General features: G+C 38.5%; 1 protein-coding gene across 11 annotated transcripts in view; it reads right to left on the reverse strand.

Moving 5' to 3' along the window:
- The window catches only part of AGFG1 (ArfGAP with FG repeats 1), a 72,465-nt gene extending 51,354 nt beyond the window's left edge, over positions 1–21,111 (reverse strand). For 4 of the 11 annotated variants that reach the window (XM_060151936.1, XM_060151933.1, XM_060151931.1 and 1 more), the window contains exons 1-2: positions 20,885–21,107; positions 2,950–3,043 (exon numbers count right to left, since the gene is read on the reverse strand). In XM_060151936.1, coding sequence (XP_060007919.1) covers positions 2,950–3,043; positions 20,885–21,051 — 261 coding nt within the window. In that variant the 5' untranslated portion in view covers positions 21,052–21,107. Of the gene's footprint in view, positions 1–2,949; positions 3,044–20,884 lie in introns of all 11 variants that reach the window. The other 7 variants (XM_060151930.1, XM_060151927.1, XM_060151929.1 and 4 more) reach the window with 4 other exon arrangements.
- Between the last annotated feature and the right edge of the window lie 353 nt (positions 21,112–21,464).

Here is a 21,464-nt window from a genome sequence, read left to right on the forward strand (position 1 = left end):
CCTTGTGAATCATCCAGCAACCATGGTGCTTGTCTGCTTAAGCCAGCAACGTTCCCTAATCGTAACAACCAAACATGCCCCTCAGAACGTTAAAACTTCCTCATAGGGGTAGAAGATCCAAGACTTCTGGCAGTTAATATACTTTTTGATCTTTTAACTTCAGGCATGAACCCATTCATGCACAAGATGTATGACAGTACCTTCTTTTTAATCCAAAATTTATATGATTGAGTATGGTCCTTTTCAGACTACTGAGAGAGAACACACAGTGCAAATATGGCAACATAATTTGAAACAAAAAATAAAGATCTGTATTTTTTCTCTATGCATGTTATACTTAAGATTTAAATGTTTAAATAAGATAAACTGATAATAAAGCACTTGTACTTCAAGTCTATAGTTTTTTATTAAGTTGTACCAATCATCCTGCATTTCATGATATCAATCTTCACCTTCTATACATCTCTTGAAATTTTAAGAACACAGATATTGCTAATATTGTAAAGAATCAAATATACCTAGTCCAATACTTTGGTTCTAAGATGTCCTTAGGGACACAAGAAAGTATGTTTTTCTCCCCTAACAAGTAATTAAATGGTTGGTACACTTTCTAGCAGTAAGAACCATTGCAAATTTCTCTTTTTCTTTGTGCACTGTGTTTGCTCTGCCTGCAATATCTTTTCCTGCCAGCCTAAGTCCTAGTCACCCTCAAACGCCAGCAAATGTTCAGCCCCCTCTGTGAGATCTTCCCAATCCTCTCCTTTTCACCAACAGATTGAGTCCCTCCTTCCACATTACTTCTGAAACTTCTTATTCTTTATCAGTAATTATCTAACACACTGTTGTAATTATTTGTTACATACCTGTCTCCCGAACTAGACCATGAGCCCTATGTCAGCTAAGCCTATGTGACATTTCTGTAACTGTATCCAAGTACCCAGTTCAGTGACTGCCATGGTGAGGGCTTTAAATGGCTTATTAATTTGCATGACTCTTTTTAGGATTTAAGATTCATAAATCCATTCCAGTCATCTCTATTGTTTGTATTTTGTTTCTACTATTTGATATAATGAGTTACCTAAAATTTCTTTTCATATATTCTAAATTTATTTTGATATTACAGCCTTAATAACTTCCTTCAGAAATCCTGTCATATGCAACAGCACGGCTGAACCTTGAGAACATTATGCCAAGTGAAATAAGCCAGTCACAGAAGAGCAGTACTACATGACTCCACTTAAATGAGGCATCTAAAACAGTCCAACTCACAGAAGCAGAAAACAGAATGGTGGTTGCTATTCAATGGGTATAAAGTTCAGTTATGCAAGATGAGTAAGTTCTAAAGATCCATTTACAACACTGCCTATAGTTAACAATACTACATTTTACACTTAAAAATTTTTTAAGAGAGTACATCTCATGTCAAGTGTACTTACCACAATTTCAGGAAAAAAAGGTCCTTCAATCGTAGTATTCTGGAACCAGTCTCCACCTAATCTTATCTACTGACAGGTTTGAACGTTTTTTACTTACTTCTCCAATGCATTGTTTGTTACCTTTCCAGTTCTACTACTCTGACTTTATCTACTGTCAGTTGATTTTTAATCTAAGAACAGATAATATTTTTTCATTTCTGACTCCATTCTGATGTCCAAAATTTTGTATAGAAGGCCAAAATTCTAAGGAAGTAATTTAAAATATGCACTACTAGGCCAATCCCAAACTTTATACAAATAGTTCAAATTGTCTTTTAATCCAAAAATACATTTCTACACTTACTGTCATTACACACCTTCTGCCCTTTATCTTGCTTTAGATTTTCCTGTAATGTACCTACATCAGTCTGGAACTTGATTACTCAAGATAATTTTTTATCGGCAAAGTCTGGAAACTTCAAAGTGTGTGCTCAATTCTCTAAATCATGTATTTAAAAATATTTCATAATCTTAAATTTATACTTCTTTACTACTTTAGAACCATATACACACATGAATCACAAGTAGACAAGCAAGTTTAAGATGCTACTATCAAAGTGTTAGGGAAAAAAAGAGGCAGAGTACAAAACGCTTGCATATATCTTCTGAGGGTGAAAAAGAAGATTGAAATTAATAAAATCTTAAGACTTAAATTCTTTTCTGTGTCATATCAAAAACATGCCAAAAAAACCCAAAAAAAACATGCAACCACTGTAGTACAACTAAAGTAATATTTCCTTTCTAGGAAGTGATTAAAGTGTATATTAAATAATAATGGCTATTACTGATCAATTGGGTTGACTGGCTCATCCTTGCCCCAAGATTATAAAATATGCTTGCTTTCGCTGTTAATTTTATAGTTTTTTTTTTAAATAGTAGACCACCACTTTTACTAAGAAAGCAAACAAAATGGAATTCCTGAAAGCCCATTAAAGCAGAGTAGAAAGAAAAGGCTCCCCTGCTAATCTTTACTGAGTTCCTCATGACGCTAGGCTGCCCCCTCAGCACTACGAACCTCCTCCCTACTGAGCACTGCTCAATATTAAACATCACATACATCTAAAGTTAAAAACGTAAAAAGCAAAGAGGGGTCCTCAAGTGAAAGCTGATCACACAACAGCCTAACAAAAGTTTACTACAATACCACAATGTTAATTCCCTTTCTCCCTCTCTTATTTTGTCTTTTAAAGCAAAAACTAACAGTTACTCCAATACTAGATGTCCTCCAAAAATGCCTTTTATATTCAATACTGACAAAGTTTACACACAGGTTTCATCTCAGGTTTAAGGTAAAATATTTATGTAGTAGACATTAATTCTAAACACATTATTAAATGAGTACTTTCTACAACATCTAAATATAGAATACAAAAATAACTTTTTAGACAGTGAAAATTCACCATTCTAAGCAACTTATTAAATCTTATTAAAATGACTACCAACAAAAAAGTTGAAAATTGTAAAAAACACTTACTTCATTTCCATGTTTTTGAAGGAATTCAATTTCCTGTTGTGTGAATGTTGTCATGGAGATGGATTTCACCCTGTGTGGTGGATTTAACCCTCGCCTGAAAGATAAAATATTTTACAGATTTACTATTACAAACTATAGTATTTTAAAAATTATGTATCAGATAATTCAAAACATTTTTAATTAGCACATTTAAACTTGGAACAGTGTTTTCATTCCATAAACTACAAATATTTAAAAGTTATCTTAAACTATTAATCCCCACAATAGTTATGTCAATGTAAATTTAGTCAGACCCACACTAAATAATATATTTAAAGATAAATTCAAGTAACCACCTAGTTAGAAGCAAACAGTACCTGTAACACATGAGCTTCTTGGAAACACAAATATTGCTTTAGTGTATGTCTGATGGAAGGAGAATAATATATATATGAGGGGCTCAATGGTAAAGAATTCAAAGTTATTACTTAAATATTTTCATATTTCCTAAGAAAGTGACAATGATATGTCAGGTTTGGACGTTATCTGTTTCACATTTCGAAGTGGAGAAACGTTAAGTTAGGTTTTGTTGTTTTGCTTTAAGTTCTAAACTAATAAATTACTTTCCTTCCAGCTCTTGGTAAGTTATAAAATACAGTTATGAAGATTGCACAGTAGGAGAAACTGAACACAGCAATTTCATCCTAGTAAAACTTCCAAACTTAACTATGAAGAAACAACTACCATATGAATTACTTTCACGTACCTTTACAACTAGCAATCACAAATTAAGGCTTTAACGATATCATCTAAATTTCCAAAAGTGAAAATTTAGCAAAGTCATTATTATTCCTTTAAAGCAGGACATTTTGTTTTCCAATTCATCTGTATTATGAGAATAAGACTAAATTCATCATATTCACAGCTTATTCATTTATGATATTTATCCTAACAAGTCCTATCTTGTTCCAAAACAATTTGAAAAGGAATTAACTTATTATTGTTCTCTCAGATTCCTCTGCTCCCTCCCTCACATTTAGCAACTTTGTCTCTCCTTATTCCCTAATACTGCCTCTACCCTTGTTCCAGCCAACCCTCTACCCTTCCATCTCCCTTATAGTATCCTTTCAATAAAAAAAAGCAAAGGAATAACTTTCTAACAAGGAAATGTCAAACACTGCTACAAGGGTGTATGTTTGAATAAGAAAGTTTGGAGCAATGAATTATATCCCTGTACTTCTCAAATCATCAAATGAGGGAACCCCTGACTCCTAAAGTTACATACAGATGTAATCTCATGAAAGCACTGCACTGTATAGCTTACTCTCTCATACATCTCAAGGCCCTACCATACCACAATGCCCATTTTTGCATAAAGAAGGTATTCATATTACTTAAATAAGTGAACAAATTTTCTCACTTATGAAACAAACAAAACCATAACATACTCATAACCAAAATATGACAGGACATTTTCCCACTTAACAAGAAGACCTATTACAGAGCTTCTTTAAATGCGCTCTCAGTGCACTTAAAGTAAGATTCAATTTACAAAACTGGTAGACACAATTTTGCAGGTCAGCAGATTACGTACATAAATTGAGTAACTCCAAGGAAATTTTACATTTGTTCATATTGGTTTCTCTAATTACTCTTTTATATTCCATTAATTCTGGTAGATTAACTGTATCTTCAGTGCAAAAATTTTTCCTTTTTTAGCTTCCAAAAGCTTTGTATGTGGATATAACATGACTATAAAATAGTTTGGTAAAAAAATAGAAGGCTGACTCTATCAATTTCTTAAGAAGAATGCAGACTGATGAGGCTGTAGTAAAAAATGTAGTCTCATACACTGATGACAGTAGGATAAATTCACCAACCTGTGAATAACCTTATTCATGCGTTTTGACCCAGTAATAACCTTTTAGGAATCTATTCTAAAGAAGGAATCTGAAACTTAACTATGTACAAGATGTTCATCAAACATCACTCATACTAAAAAAAAAAACAAAAAAAAAACTTCATTATCAAAGGGGAAGTGATTAAGCGACAATAAAACTGTACAACTATGCATACTTATGCTTGGTTTTAAGATGAAAATTATATAGTATTCTCAAAGCTATATTAAAAATATCTGCAAAGAAAACAAACTAGATACCCCAAAATGTTAACAGTCTTTGCTTATAGATTATGGAACTGAATGATTTTTTTTCTATTTATAATTTTCTATTCTCTCCAAGTTTTCCACAATGAAAACTTGTTACTTATTCTGTAACAGAAAAAAAAGAAACTGCAAGAAATAATAAACAATTCAATTAACTAGTAGTAGTCAAAAAATTTGGACTTTTAGTCCTGGCTTTATGGATGTGAATGTCTGTGCTGAAGAATTACAGAAAGTAAACGAGAGAACAGTTGTTAAGGCTTTCTTTCAGTTTTTCTAAAAAACCTGGAAAACTTTCCTCCCAAATATAGCCACCAGCATCAACAATTTATCTTTACCTCATTTCTCTAAATCAGGCACTACCGACATATTAGGCAAGAGAATTCTTTACCATGAGGGGGCTGTCCTGTGCACTGTAGGAGGTAGGGCAGCATCCCTGGCCTCTACCCACTAAATGCCAGAAGCATGCCCAACCCAGTCGGAATAATGAAAAATGTTTCAAGATACTGATAAATGTCCCTCAGGGGTGTGGGATGGGACAGCAGAGTCCTTCTACTTGAGAACCACTGCTCTAAATATACCAAATATGTTAACTACCAAGTGAAGAAAGAAGCAGAATTCTTTTGGATCACTACTGAGATATAAATTCTACCTAGGTTCAATCTTCTACAGCACATTCTACACATTTACCTCATATACAACAAAACACTTAAATTTTCCCATAAATTTACTATTTCCAGAATAGCAGAAAATAGAAACCCTTAGAAGAGATTAAAGAAAGTGTCCACAAAAAGTAACCATATGATGTCAAGCACACTTATACAAATTGGTAGGCAAAATATAATTTAATAAGACAGAAGGAAATTAATATTTTTAAAGTAACCTAGATTGCCACTTTGCATATCTAATCTCATTAATTTCTACTTACAATAGTAGAGCAGACTAGATATTTTGAAAGGTTCTTCTGCTAAAATATGACACCCCATAAATTATTTTAAAAAATAAAAAAACCCTCATTGTTAACATTTCTAGAAAGTAAGGGGGCTCTCAAAGAATCCCCCCTTCCCAAAAGAAAAAAAAAGACCAAAAAAAAAAAAAGAGTGAGCTGAAACCAGAAGAGTGGCCCATGTCATACAAAAAATTCAGTGTTGCTCAGAAGGCAAATACCAACAATAACTAAGACAAGATGAGAGGTAAACCTGAGATATCCCTGTTAAACCCAAGACCCTGGATGGAGAATTAAGTTAGCTTCAGGGTGGTAGTATCCCTAGATCACAGGAGAAGAATATACAAATCCTCTCAAGAGAAATGCATTTCTGGACTTCCCTGGTGGCGCAGTGGTTGAGAGTCCACCTGCTGATACAGGGGACACGGGTTCATGCCCTGGTCCGGGAAGATGCCACATGCCACTGAGCGGCTAGGCCCGTGAGTCATGGCCACAGAGCCTGCACGTCTGGAGCCTGTGCTCCGCAACGGGAGAGGCCACAACAGTGAGAGGCCCACGTACCGCAAAAAAAAAAAAAAAAAAAAGAGAAATGCATTTCTAATTTATAAATTATGCTATCAGGATTTGAAAATATTAATTTCAATAAAAGATGAGATTATAATAAAAATCATCACACAACAAAAAAACAAATCACTGAGCTTGAGTCAGTAGAAACAAAAGCTTTATGCCACCTCTTCCCAAGACTTTAGCCATTGGATTTATCAAATACAAAGTAAATATAGCATGTAGGAAATGTTAAAACAAACAAAAGATGGAATAAAAATGAACAGGAAATTGTGTAATTATCAGAATAACAGTTAAATTTAAAAGTCAGAACTTTCAGAAATGAAAAATTATAAATGTGGAAATTAAAAATTCAACAAATTAGTTAAAGAGCAGATAAGACACACCAAAAGAGAGATTTGGTGAATTAGAAAACAGAAATAAGAAATAACCCAGAAGGCAGCACAGATACTTAAGGAGACAGAAAAAAGCAAGTGTTTTTAGAAAAGGAAACAAAACAGGGGTGGGGGTGGTGGCTATTCTTGCTTTTGAGAGACAGAATTGAAAGAATGAAGGAGAGGCAATATTTGAAGAGCTAACGGCTGAGATTTTTTAAAATCCAATGAAAGTCATGCGTCTACAGATATAGGAAGCACAGCTTATCAAAATCAGGACAAATAAAATTCATACTTAGAAACATTTGGGTGAAACTTCAAAGATAAACAGAATATCTTAAAAGCACTCAAGGGCTTCCCTGGTGGCACAGTAGTTGAGAGTCCGCCTGCCGATGCAGGGGACAGGGGTTCGTGCCCCGGTCCGGGAGGATCCCACATGCCGCAGAGCGGCTGGGCCCGTGAGCCATGGCCGCTGAGTGTGAGCGTCCGGAGCCTGTGCTCCGCAACGAGAGAGGCCACAACAGTGAGAAGCCCGCGTACCCCCCCCCCAAAAAAAAAAAAGCACTCAGAAAGAAAAGACAAAGGAAACAAAATCTGACTGAAAGACTTTTCAATGGAAACCAGAAAATAGTGGAATATTATCTTTAAGTAGTTAAAAAAAAAGTTGTTAACTCAGCAAAAATATCTTTGAAGTCTAACATCAAAATGACATTTCCAGATAAACAAAAACCAGAGTCTACCTGCAGGAGATCTTCACTAAAGAAACATACAGTTGGCTCTCTGTGTCCCTGGGTTCTACATCCAGGAATTCAACCAACTGCAGATCAGAAACACTGGGGAAAAAAAATTCCAGAAAGTTCCAAAAAGTAAAGTTGGAATTTGCCATGTGCCCAGCAACTATTTACACAGTATTCACATTGTATTTACACCTATTTACATAGCATTTACATTGTACTTATGACCATTTACATAGCGTTTACATTTTATTAGGTATTATAAGTAATTAGAGATGATTTAAAGTAAACAGGAGGATGTGTATAGGTCATATGCATCTTACATAAGGGACTTGAGCATCATCAGATTTTGGTATCTGTGGGACATCCTGGAACCAATCCCCCAAGGATACTAGCGGATGACTGTATACACTTTAAGAAAAAAAATAACCCCAAGAAGGTCGTGCGATGCAAAGGGGTGAGCAAAAAAACTGGGAAACACATTGGCAAATCTAAACAAATAGCATCTGATTTCAAAATATCCTATGTATGGTGGAGAGGAAGGGGCAAATTTAACATTTTACCAAAAATAGCACTTAAGTGAGAGTACTCTGTATTTTTAAAGACTTTGTATTATTAGGGGAAGGTTAAAATACTGATTAAGTCTAGAATGTTAGGATGGATAATAAAGTTTCAACGGTGACCATAGAATAACATAGAATTTACAGCTTCCTAACCAGTATAAAGGGGAAATCAAATCAAAACAACCAAAAACACTGTCTTTTTTTAAAAAAAAATTAAACATACACTTACCATAAGAACTAACAATTCCACTCCTAGGTATTTACCCGGTGAAATGAAAACTTGTGTTCACCAAAAAATCTGTATATAAATAACTGTATGAAACAACTGGGTTGTTTCATATGTAACAAAAACTGGAAACAACCCAAGTGTCCCTCAAATGAGGAACGGGTAAACTCCCAAGCAATGAAATACTACTCAGCAATAAGGAGAAATGGACTACTAGAATATGTATTGGGTGGGCCAAAAAGTGCCTTCGGTTTTTTAAGTAAAAATAAAAGACACATTTTTCATTTTCACCAAGAACTTTATTGAACAACGTATTCACCCTTTTGTCCCACTACCTTCTGCCATTTTTCAGGCAACTTCGTAATTCCATCTTCCCAAAACTCTTTATCTTTTTGAGCAAAGAACTGTTCCAGGTGCCTTTTACAGTCTTCCAGGGAATTGAAATTTTTTCCATTAAGAGAATTTTGTAAAGACCGAAATAAATGGAAATCCGAAGGTGCAATGTCTGCTGAGTACGATGGATGAATCAGAACTTCACAGCCAGGGCTTCCCTGGTGGCGTAGTGGTTGAGAGTCCGCCTGCCGATGCAGGGGACACGGGTTCGTGCCCCGGGCCGGGAAGATCCCACATGCCGCGGAGCGGCTGGGCCCGTGAGCCATGGCCGCTGAGCCTGCGCGTCCAGAGCCTGTGCTCCGCAACGGGAGAGGCCACAACAGTGAGAGGCCCGCGTACCGCAAAAACAAATAAATAAATAAATAAAAATTAAAAAAAGAACTTCCCAGCCAAGCTGTAACAGTTTTTGCCTGGTCATCAAAGAAACATGCAGTCTTGTGTTATCCTGATGAAAGATTACGCGTTTTCTGTTGACTAATTCTGGACCCTTTTTGTCGAGTGCCGCTTCAGTTGGTCTAACTGGGAGCAGTACTTGTTGGAATTAACCGTTTGGCTTTCCAGAAGGAGCTCATAATAGTGGACTCCCTTCCAATCCCACCATATACACAAAGTCACCTCCTCTGGAATGAAGACCGGCCTCTGGTGTGGTTGGTGGTTCATTTCGTTTGCCCCACGATCTCTTCCATTCCACATTGTTGTAGAGTATCCAATTTTCATCACCAGTCACAATGTGTTTTAAAAAAGGAATGTTTTCATTACGTTTCAGTAGAAGATCGCATGCGGAAATATGGTCAAGAAGGTTTTTTTCACTTAACTTATGTGCAACCAAAACATCAAAGTGATTCACGTAACCAACCTGGTGCATATGATTTTCAACACTTGATGTGGATATTTTGAGTATGTCAGCCATCTCCTGCGTGGTATAACATCAACTGTTCTCAATTATTGTTTTGATTTGATCACTATCAACTTCAACTGGTCTACCTGGCCATGGAGCATTGTCCAATGGAGAAATCTCCAGCACGAAACTTTGCAAACCACTTTTGACACGTTCAATCAGTCACAGCACCTACTCCATACACTGCACAAATCTTTCTGTGTGTTTCAGCTGCATTTTTACCATTCTTGAAATAATAAAACATAATATACCGAAAATGCTGTTTTTCTTCCATTTTCAATATTAAAATGGCCAATTTTGATAAGTCTTTTTAAATGCATGCTGATATGACAGCTGCCACATACAATCTAACAAAATTGTGTCAAATGAAGTTAAAGACAACTAAGTGCTACTAGAGCCATCTTACAGAAAAAACGGAACAAACCTTTTGGCCCATCCAATAACAACTAACCTGAATTAATCTTAAAAGTATTATGCTGAGTGAAGAAGGTAATCTAAAAAGGTTATATACTGTATAAATGACATTCTCAGAAAGAAAAACTATAGTTGTTGGAGAATGGATCAGTAGAGGCCAGGGGTTAAGGAAAGACAAGGGTTAGAGAGTCTTGAGGGGTAACTGAACAGGTCCATTCCATGTTCTGATTGTGGTGGTAGTTACATGAATCTATACAGATATTAAGACTCCTAAAATTACACAACAAAAAAGTTGGTTTTAATGTATGTCAACTTAAGAGTCCATGTTACTATCTATAGAAACCACAATTTTTACACAAACTAAATTTTTTTCATCGGCAGACTACCTTCTCCATCTACCAAATTTGATCACTTAAATGAATGAAATCCTCAATCAAATCTGAATTACTCATTTATTTAGTTATTTTCAAGATATATTCCTGGAAGCTGCTGCCACTTCCCCTTTTCTGCTAAGCCAAGTTTAGCTATCATGTGAATCCAGTGTTTATAAAACACTTTACTGTAATGACATTAGTCATAACTATTGGATGAAAGTGTTAGGCAAGTAAACCACATCATTTTTACAGTGCCAATATTGAAGTACCACCCATTCTGGATCCTAAAATACACGTTTTAAGTCTCCAGTTTAGTACAAAAGAAATTTTTTTAATGACTCATTTAATAACAGCAGTATTGATATTTTGAAAGCATGTTTGTCACTTAATTGGTTTCAAGAAGTTCCAAAGTCATCTACTGGTGGAGCCCAACATGCTTCTGCAGTATAATTAAGTCATATGCAGATTCCCAGGAGTTTTAGTTTTAACGACCACCACCCAGGTATGACTGCAACCAGATGGTGTGACTCATTCCATATGTCCATCAGTATGCTACTCTTAACTACGCAGCAAACAATCTTCCAAATAGCCATTTGTCAACTCAAATTACAATGTGTGCTAGATGAATAAGTAAGAAAACTTATTTAGCTAGTTTTATTAATTGTTTTTCTCCTGCTGGGGGAAAAGCTAGTTAAAATATTTTACTAGGCTGTGGAGATTTAGGTGGTTGTTAATGTTGGCATAAAGTAATAAAGCTAATCTGGCATTTAAATCTATTCCAATCTTAGTTATTTAGTAAAAATATTATATACAATGTTTCATATTATAAAAATTACACATTTAAGGGCTTCCCTGGTGCCACAGTGGTTGAGAGTCCGCCTGCCGATGCAGGGGGGTCCGGGAGGATCCCACGTGCCGCGGAGCGGCTAGGCCCGTGAGCCATGGCCGCTGAGCCTGCGCGTCTGGAGCCTGTGCTCCGCAACGGGAGAGGCCACAGCAGTGAGAGGTCCGCGTACCGCAAAAAATTAAAAATTAATAAATTAATAAATAAATTATACATTTAAAATCTACAACAAATGGAAGATGCCTTTAACAGGTTATCAAAAATCTACAGACTTTTGATACCAAGATATGTATTAGATAGTCCAGAATGTTAGTTTATCCAGAACACAACTTTAAAACACTGAAAATACACACACACACACACACACACACACACACACACAGTGCAAACTATAATTGTTATTTTGGGTTTTTGTTTTTGAAAGCCAGAAACACTACACTCACTGTAAGGTCCTTGTAACATTTAGGGCAAGCACCTAAAAAATAACACCCAAGTAACAATTTAAACCTAATTAAGGTATTCTTGCTAAAAGTGGACAAAACCCAAGTTTTAGAGAGTTTACTACCTCTCTAAGCTCTACTGAAATGACAGCAAAGGAATAAAAAAGCATTAACCCACAAAGAGAAGAACAGAGAAGAAAGAAGGAACCCAAAGGCATACCAAAATCTAGAAAATTACCAGCAGTAACTGACTGTGCAGACTAAAGAAAGCCAAAACAGATGCTCCTGTAGAGGTGGGAGAAGCCAACTAAAGATGATTCCCACCACAGAACCCCTGGAAGATTCATGAAAGGAATCAAGCCACAAGTTGGGGGATTTACATAGGGTCAAAAATAGATTCCCAGTTTCCCTACTTCCATAAGACTACCCCTAAGGAGTCCTAGGCAGAAGTCTGAAGGAAAATCTGATCTGGAGAGGCTATTCCAAATAGGCTCTGGACTCAGGCACAGCTGAGGATCGCTACTGGGTACTATGCTAAGAAATGGAAGCCAACGGGACAGGCCACGACGGCGAGAGGCCCGAGTACCGCAAAAAAAAAAAAAAACAAAAAAACAATTCACTATAGGTTCAGAATAGTAGGGATAAAAAGATCATACATACTCTCAAAGAGGGAGTGGAAAATAGGGCACAAAGAATGAGTAATAAGAATAGAATCAAACTTCTCAATAGCAGTACTGAAGGATTAAAGACAATTAAGCGGGACTTCCCTGGTAAGAGCAGTGGTTAAGAATCCACCTGCTGATGCAGGGGACACAGGTTCGAGCCCTGGTCCGGGAAGATCCCACATGCCGCGGAGCAACTAAGCCCGTGAGCCTCAACTACTGAGCCTGCGTGCTAGAGCCCATGCTCCACAACAAGAGAAACCACTACAATGAGAAGCCTGCGCACCGCAACAAAGACCCAACGCAGCCAAAAATTAATTAATTAATTAAAGACAATTAAGCGATGCCTTAAAAATTCCAAGGGTAAAGTATTTTCACCTTTGTGAATGTGAGGGCAGAATAAAACACTTTCAGCCATGTAGCTCTCAAAAATGCTCTCCCATTAACCTTGAATCAGGAGGCTAATGGAAATGCGGGGGTCCTGGAAAAAGAGGTTGCAACACAGGTTAGGCATGACGGGAATTTCCACAATGAAGGCAGGAGAAAAGTCCCAGGATGACAGCTGCGGAGCAGGCCTAGAGAGCAGCATTTCCAGACCAGAGGCTGACAGAAGTATCCAGGAAAAAAAGAAGAAGTACCTGACATATCTGGTCATATTGAAAACAGTTATATACCTCAGCCAGAGATAATTTATCTGGGGATATAATAATGATACACACATGGAAAACAATGCAAATGAAGTAACCTAGACAATTACAAACTTCAGGGGGAAAAGGTTGTACAAGAAAGAAAATGTAGTAGTAATATACTGTATGACTTAGCTGAGAACAGTATGTATATAATGCAATAAGGTAAATACTAAATAGTGATTTAACCAAAAATTGTGATGTTATATTGAAGGAGTAGAAGCAGAGTATAGGTGGAGAGTGAGAGGAGTGTTAAGAGGGCCAAAGCCTTATCTTCCCTCTTGTACAGTAGTCAATAGATAAAAGCAAAAATTGAAAAATTAAAAAAATAGCTGTAAGCATGCTAGCCAGAAATACTAAGGTAAGTAAAGAGAAAAAGAACCGACTGTCTATGGTAATCAGAAACAGAGAAAGGGAAGAGACGACTGCTGCTGCTCGTTATAAGTCTTGGCCTTTTTAAAACTATGTGCATATATTCTTCCGATAAAAATTAAAATTCAATTAAAAACTAAACATAAAAAAGAATGGAAAATAAATGGTTCTTTCCCTTCAAAATCAAATTTAACTGACATATATGTAGGCTGGTTTCTTTGATGAAAAAACATTCCTAGAAAACATGAGGAATTCTTAAAATTTTAAATCCCTCCTATTTCAAAAATGCCAAGTCTCTTTACTAGACACTAGCAATCTTTTTATAGAAGTACCTACTGAGCACAACTGTTCCAAGTTAGAGCCACCAAGATTCACAGAGTAAGAGATAAAGATTAGAAGAGAGAAATGAGGAAGTTTTCACATCTTCCCACATTATTAGTTCTGCTGATTTTCATACTTCTCCCATCAAAGATCTTGCAAAATTTAACCAAAAAGTGGGGGAAGAAAAGAATTTTTAGAATCTGACACTACAAGGAAAATTCCTCTTCCTTTTCTAAACATGTATGTTTCTCTGTAACTTCCATACCTGGTCTTGTATCTCCCCCTACAGAATAAACCTATTACCTTTCCACATAAATGCCTTAATTTACCCAAAGACAGTGACTAAGTGAACAGCTCCCCACCCTCACTCTCTAGTTTTTTCTTCTTTAAGCTAATAACACTTCTGGTCCCTGCAAATATTCCTCTCACACAGAATTTCAAATCTCCTTATCCTAATCAACTGCCTTACACCACGCTCCAGTTTGTTAATTCATCTCTTAAAATAAGCAACTAGAATAAAAGCAAAGTGTTAAATATGACTTCCCTCCCTCTAAAAAGCTGTTATGGTACCAATCAAAAAGAGACCATGTCTTACTCAGGAGTCTTTGGAAAAATATGTTCTAACTTAAAAACAAACAAAAACTCACTCCCCATACACAGAACAATTCAAATAAGGTTCCTATCCCTCCTATAAGTTAATAAATTTCATTCTCATCATGTCCACTCAGGTGTCTTTAGGGCAACAGCTCTAATGTGTGAGGCTGTAAAGGATGTCACAAGGAACCTATTAACGAAGTACCCAAAGTTATGAATGATTTACTTTTTTAATATACGTTAGAAGAACCAAAGGTTTATATTCCTAGATAATCATCGATTTGACCATGTGGATTGGGAAATGCATTACTGAGTGGAGGAAAAAACAGGAAGGGTAATGGCACCTAGTCCTGAATATCTCCACAGAAGCTTCTCAAGAATGTAAGCATTATGCATGTTGCATAGAGAAGACTGAAAATTGTCAGTCTGAGGATTTGCTTATTTTCCAAAGAGTGTACTGAAGTTAGATACAGAGCTTTCTAAAGAGGCAATAAATTTTAAATTGAGGTCCAGAGATCAGCAAGTTCCTTAAAAGAATGTTTTAATTCTTTTTATTTGTAATCCAACTCACAAAATTTTAATATAGATTTAATCTAGATAAATTGTACAACCAATACTTTGAAACTGACTAAAGGTCAAAGTGTTTACAATCACACTGATCCAAATTCACAGACAAATGAGAGAAGAACAGATACGAACTTGATACAAAAATGCCTTGGTAGCAAGTTATAAATGCCTTGGTACCTATGTGCCAAACTCAAAAAAATCAGTATCAGAACCAGTCAGCACCATATCCCATTACACTCACAATACACAACAACAGTTTCTAAATAAGTCAATGAACAGACATTTGAAGCTAACTAAAACTATTTAAAGAAAAGCATGACATAACTATAACACAAAAATGTGTGATACATCCATAAACTACCTGTCCTGCCTCTTAAAATCCAATGAAGTAAAATCTACCATTTAAATCCCTCAAATATAGAATTCACAACAATTTACAGCAAGCATTAAGAGTGTAAGCTACATTTTACAATTTAAAGTTGTGGAGGGTAACAGTACTTTCCTTATATGATTGTTACTAGAATAATGCCTGACACAGAGTGAGCAGTCAGTAATTCTAAATAGTAGTTATTATTACCTTATTTTTCATTTCTTTAATTTTTGTTTCCCCAACACATGTACTAGTGCCTGGACTTAATGAATATTTCTTTAAAAAGGGGGAAAAAAAGGAAAAAAAAAACTCTGCCCTTCACAATTGAAAAAGTTATCAGTTTTCCCACTCACACTAAATTGAAGTTGTACTACACTGTCAAAATATCTCACTGAATGTAGCCATGTTAGAGTACTAAAAAAAGTGAAAAGGGAATTAAGGATATAAATCACCGCCAACTGTGAGCTCATGTGGTACTGAATATTATAAACAGAGTTCCAAAAGGGTATTTGATTGCAATCCACTCAAATGTTAATGAGTGTATAAAAACAAATGCCTCTTTTCATCTGTCCAACTTTAAAGTCAAAATTCTTATAAGATTCACCAAAAGACTCAAAATGCACACAAAATTAATAAGAGTATAAGTTACTATCTGTCTACATTTATCCTCCTGTGAAATTCCAAGTTTAAATGCACTGTTCACATAAAAGGGCTGGTATTAAGTGGGACACGGGTTTCTCAAATGTTATTTTTTATTTTTATCTAAACTCTCTCTGAAAAGTTTATGAATCATTTTTAAAGGATAAAACAACTCTCATATTATTTACTGATTACACAAATGCTAAAACTCTCCACAAAATAAATAATTTGGTCTAAAGCTAGTCTTTAACTGTAAGTTCTTTAACATGAAGGTAATATTTTATGTTGGCTGTAATAGAATGCCATTCATAATTCTAAATATTTCTGTAGACAGAAGCAGAAAGAGTGACAAATCAATCTGTTAGAACAAACCCATTCTACCTCAGTGACAGTTTAATACATCTATCTCAAGTCTATTTTAAAGTTTCACAATCGGAATTCAGTTACATATTCTAAATAAGCATCATACAAGCACAGAGTGCAGTCATCTGAAAGAAAAAACAGGAAATAAAAGATCAGCTCTGGGCTTCCCTGGTGGCGCAGGGGTTGAGGGTCCGCCTGCCAATGCAGGAGACACGGGTTCGTGCTCCGGTCCGGGAAGATCCCACATGCCGCGGAGCGGCTGGGCCCGTGAGCCGTGGCCGCTGGGCCTGCGCATCCGGAGCCTGTGCTCCGCGGGCGGGAGAGGCCACAGCAGGGAGAGGCCCGCTTACCGCAAAAAAAAAAACAAAAAAGATCAGCTCTGAGTCTAGTAATATTAACAATAAGATACTTGTTCGATTTATTTAAACAAAGATACTGCTAAATATATGATAAAAGGCATGTGACTATCCCAAAATTTTAAATTCATGATAGTAGATACCCTTTACTGTGTATCAGCATTTTTTAGGCACATCAAGGTTTCTGACCGGCAGCTAACATGACTCAGTTCATATATGTACATCCACTGCTTAGCCCCATACTCAAAAATAATATATGTTAAATAAATATTCAATGAATTGTACCATTTAATCCTCAGAACAACCTTAAGCTATATATTACCATCTTTTATCACAAATAAAGAAACTGAGGCTGAGGGGATGGGTCCAGGCCAACCTACACATAGTGGCCTTAATACTTTGCCCTAAGTCACAAAGCTAGTGGCAGTGTCAAAATCTGACTTCAAAATTCATATTCTTTCAATTATACCATGGCATCTAAATAGCAAAGACATTATTATTAAACTCAATAGTTATATTATTCTTATTTTCCTATATTATTGCTTTCCAAAGAAAAAAATCCTCAGGAATTACTGTCCTTTCAATATTTCTGCAGCAGACATTTGATCCAGGATCCATTCTTTCCTTCACAAGGATCCCAGATTTCTGAGTTGGGAACCCTATCTTGGAAATCCTTGTTGTTCCAATAACGTCATGATAGAACGCATCCAATGAGGGCACTGGTTCTACTTAGCCATATGACCTAAGCTAATCCAGACTGAATCACAACTTCTGGAAAAGTTGTAACAATGATATAAATTAAGGCAGTATGTAGCCCCAGGAGCTGGGAGCAGCCATCTTTGGATGAGGGAAATCGAGGCAACATCATTAACCACTGGATAAAGTCTTATTTAAAAACACACAATAAATTCCCCTCATATTTTCAAAGATTTTTTGATGTGGACCACTTTTTAAAGTCTTTATTGAATTTGTTACAATATTGCTTCCGCTTTATGTTTTGGTTTTTTGGTGTGGAGGCATGTGGGATCTTAGCTCCCTGAGCAGCGAATCGAACCTGCACCCCCTACACCGGAAGGCGAAGTCTTAACCACTGGATGGCCAGGGAAGTCCCTCCGCTCATATTTTTAAACCAACTTGAGTCAGGTTTTGAGTTACATCTAAAGAATCCAAACTGATAGTTTTTTTATAAAGCTGCTTCTCATTTCAGCATCCTTCACATATTGTTCCCTACTCATGGAATATCCTGTCCCCCTTGTTAATAATGCCCCTCATATATTGGGGAGCTTTTGACATTATATATCCCAGGCATCATGTGAGATGTCAAACATACACTATCTCTAATATTGAAAACTAATCTACATCCCAAATGTATAAGGTAAACCTTATCCTCACCTTTTCATAGATGAGAAACTTCAAACTCAGAGACTGACATTCTCAGTACCACACAGTAAGTGGAGCCAGGATTCAAAACCAGGTTTATCTAGCTCATAAGTATTTGTTCTTTCAACTACATGAAGCCACCTGCCATGTGGATCTTGTCTTTAAAGGTCTTTGCTCAGGCATCAAATCTTCTGTGAAGCTTTCCCTATTCATTTACGTATTTCAGGGATAGCTCAAAGCTATGAAACATTACAGTGTATCATAACTATGTTTACATACTTAGAATGCAAGCTTCTTAAGGATAGTGGGATCCAAGTAGGACCAGTGCCTCCCACAGTACATGACACAAGCCAAGTGAGCAATAAATATTTGCAGAATCACCCCTAAACAGAGATATGGAGTCCTATCTGTTACAGATTAAATTCCAATAAAATAAACAATTGTCATGTATAATGAGATATCCTTTCATATATAATGTTTCGGAAATGTGACCTCTAGGAAGAAATTTGTAAATATTTTTCATATTACACATTTGCTGCAACAAAGTAAATTTATAGTTGCAAATGGCTACACAGAAATGTCAGAAATCCAGAAGAGTAAATATATACATACTTTCCAAACTAAATACTTGAAATGTATCAAAGGACCTTGTGTTTAGTAAAAACACTGGCATACTTATTATGCACATAATGCAAGTATACTCAAAACAAATTGGACTACTGGCTTCATTTTAAAACCAAAAGTTGCCCACAAACTAAGTCTTTATTTGTAAATGAAAAGAATGAACCAGACTATCTCCTAAATACTACCTAGCTCTAGGATTGTGTTGTACTTCAATAACAACACTATCAACTTCTCAGAGCGCTTTCTTGACTCTACAATCTAAAACTAACCTCTCCGGCTTCCCTGGTGGCACAGTGGTTAAGAATCCGCCTGCCAATGCAGGAGACACAGGTTCAAGCCCTGGTCTGGGAAGATACTGAGCCCTCTGGCCACAACTACTGAAGCCCGCACGCCTAGAGCCCATGCTCTGCAACAAGAGAAGCCACCGCAATGAGAAGCCCATGAGTTGCAACCAAGAGTAGACCCCGCTCGCCGCAACTAAAGAAAGACCGCGTGCAGCAACAAAGACCCAACACAGCCAAAAATAAAATGAAACAAATTTTAAATATATATATATAAATAAAAGTGACCTCTCAGAGAAGGTCTCTCCTATCATACTATTTTAGTGCATACTTGCCCGACATTTTTCTCATTTGATTACTTATTATGTGTTCCCATCTCCTCCACTAGAATGTAAGCACCAAGAGAACAAGGATTTTGCTCTAATCATCAGCACAGTCCAAGGCTTTACAAAGAACCTAGTAGGCACCCAATAAAGGTTTGTTGAAGAAATAATAGTCATGGAAGAGTAATAATGCTTCTTTGCCCAACTTAAGAAGAAAACAAAACAAATCATACTCTACTAGGCATACCTTGCATTTTCCAAGAATGAGTTTTCTCATATACCCATTGCCTCAGTATTACTCTTACAAAGTTTTTGGGGGAGAAGTGGGGTACCAAATTACTTTATTTCAAAGAGTGGTACAAGTGAAAGAACTTAAGTAGATATTTGGTAGACCAAAGGTTTTACGAACATTTAGTAACTACCACTTCGTCAATAACTTAGTGAATACAAAATAATTTAGCATATAAAAGCAACTTATTCAGTTCTAAAATCATCCGCAAACTCTCCAAAAGAAACCTTCAATCACAGCAACAAAAGTCTTATGAAAACGCAGCTTAATGGAGCAAAGAGGAAGAAATACAAACCATCCCAGTAATTCAAGACGGTGGTCTCCCTTTTTCTGAAACAACGCTGTCTTTCCATCTCTCCTCATTTCTGTACACAGCCAGGACACTTAGCTATTGACAGAGAAATCTTACAGATACCACCACCCTATTTACAATGACACAGCTCCGAGTCAATTCCTTATTTCCACTAAAACTTCCCCCAAACTCCTCAAGACTCTCTTTGGACGATAGAGCTAAAGCCCCGCAGCCTCACATCTGCTTTCTCTGCCTCCCTCTCCCGCAATTAATCTTCTCTAACTTTTCCCTTGGGAATCACATCTCTGCCATCACGACATTTTAATCCCGCTACTATTCCTAAGTGCCGGCTTCCTCCCACTGACCTAGGTACTCTCGACCCGAGGAAAAAAAGCCCAAGCTAAGCGTCCTTGCTCTCTCCCACCCCAGCTTCTCCCCCACCCCCCAACGGCGCCCGGCAGGTGTATTGCTCGGGACCGCCGCGCCCCGGAGGAGAGGCGGGGCACACAAAGGACCCGCACGGCCGTCCCCAGCCTCCTCCCGTCTTTCCCCTGCAGTCCCGTCGGGTCAGCGCCCGGGAGAGCCGAGACCCGAGGGAGGCGGCGCCGGCTCCGCGAGGACCAGAGATGCTCACGCCGGGCGCCCCCTCCGGACCCCAACCCCGCCCACGCCCCACCCACAAAGGCTGCCCCGGGCCTGGACCCTCGCCCGGCGAAATCGAAAGCGCATCCCCAGCCCGGCGGCCCGGGCCCAGCGCATCCCGGCCCCTGGCCTCGACCGCCCCACCCCGCGAGCCCGCGCCGCAACCGCCGCCGCCGGCCGGACCCCCACAGGACCCCCCACCCAGCCGCCCGCTCCCCACGCCCGGGGAAGGGCCCCCCGCCCGCCCGGCGGCCCCGCACTCACAGGCTGCCGGAACAGGACGTACAGACGAAGGAGCCGACCGTCATGTTCACGTAGGTGGGGCCGCGCTGGTCGCAGTCGAAGCACTTTCGGTTGTGCGGGAGGCCGGTCATGTCCCGCAGCATCTTCAGGTGCTTCTCCTCCTGCTTCCGCTTCGCGCTGGCCGCCATGGCTGCGGCGCCGAGAGAGGAGGCCGGCAGGGCCGGGAGCCGGGCGGCGCTGCGCCGGGGACCCGCGGTCCCACCGGCCGCCCTGGCCGCGGCCGCCGCCCTCCGTCAGCGCGCGCCGCCCGCGCCGGACCCGGCCGCCGCGGCGGGACTCGACTGGGCTGGGCGCGGCGCGGACGCTGCGGAGCGCAGGCTGACGGGCCACACCAGCCGGCGCACCTGGGACAACCGCCACCGCCGCCACCGCCGCCGCCGCCTCCGCCACCTTCCCGACTTCTCCTGAGGGGAAAAGACGAGGAAGGAGGACGGCAAGAGGAAGCCCGCCCCGGGCGGCCGGAGGCCAAGTGTCGGCCGGCGCCCTCTGCTGGCCAGGAGGAGTTACTGCGGCCACGCTTACAGGGCTAAGCGCATTACTT

This window comes from Lagenorhynchus albirostris, chromosome 6 (genome assembly GCF_949774975.1).
Source record: "Lagenorhynchus albirostris chromosome 6, mLagAlb1.1, whole genome shotgun sequence".
NCBI lineage: Eukaryota > Metazoa > Chordata > Mammalia > Artiodactyla > Delphinidae > Lagenorhynchus > Lagenorhynchus albirostris.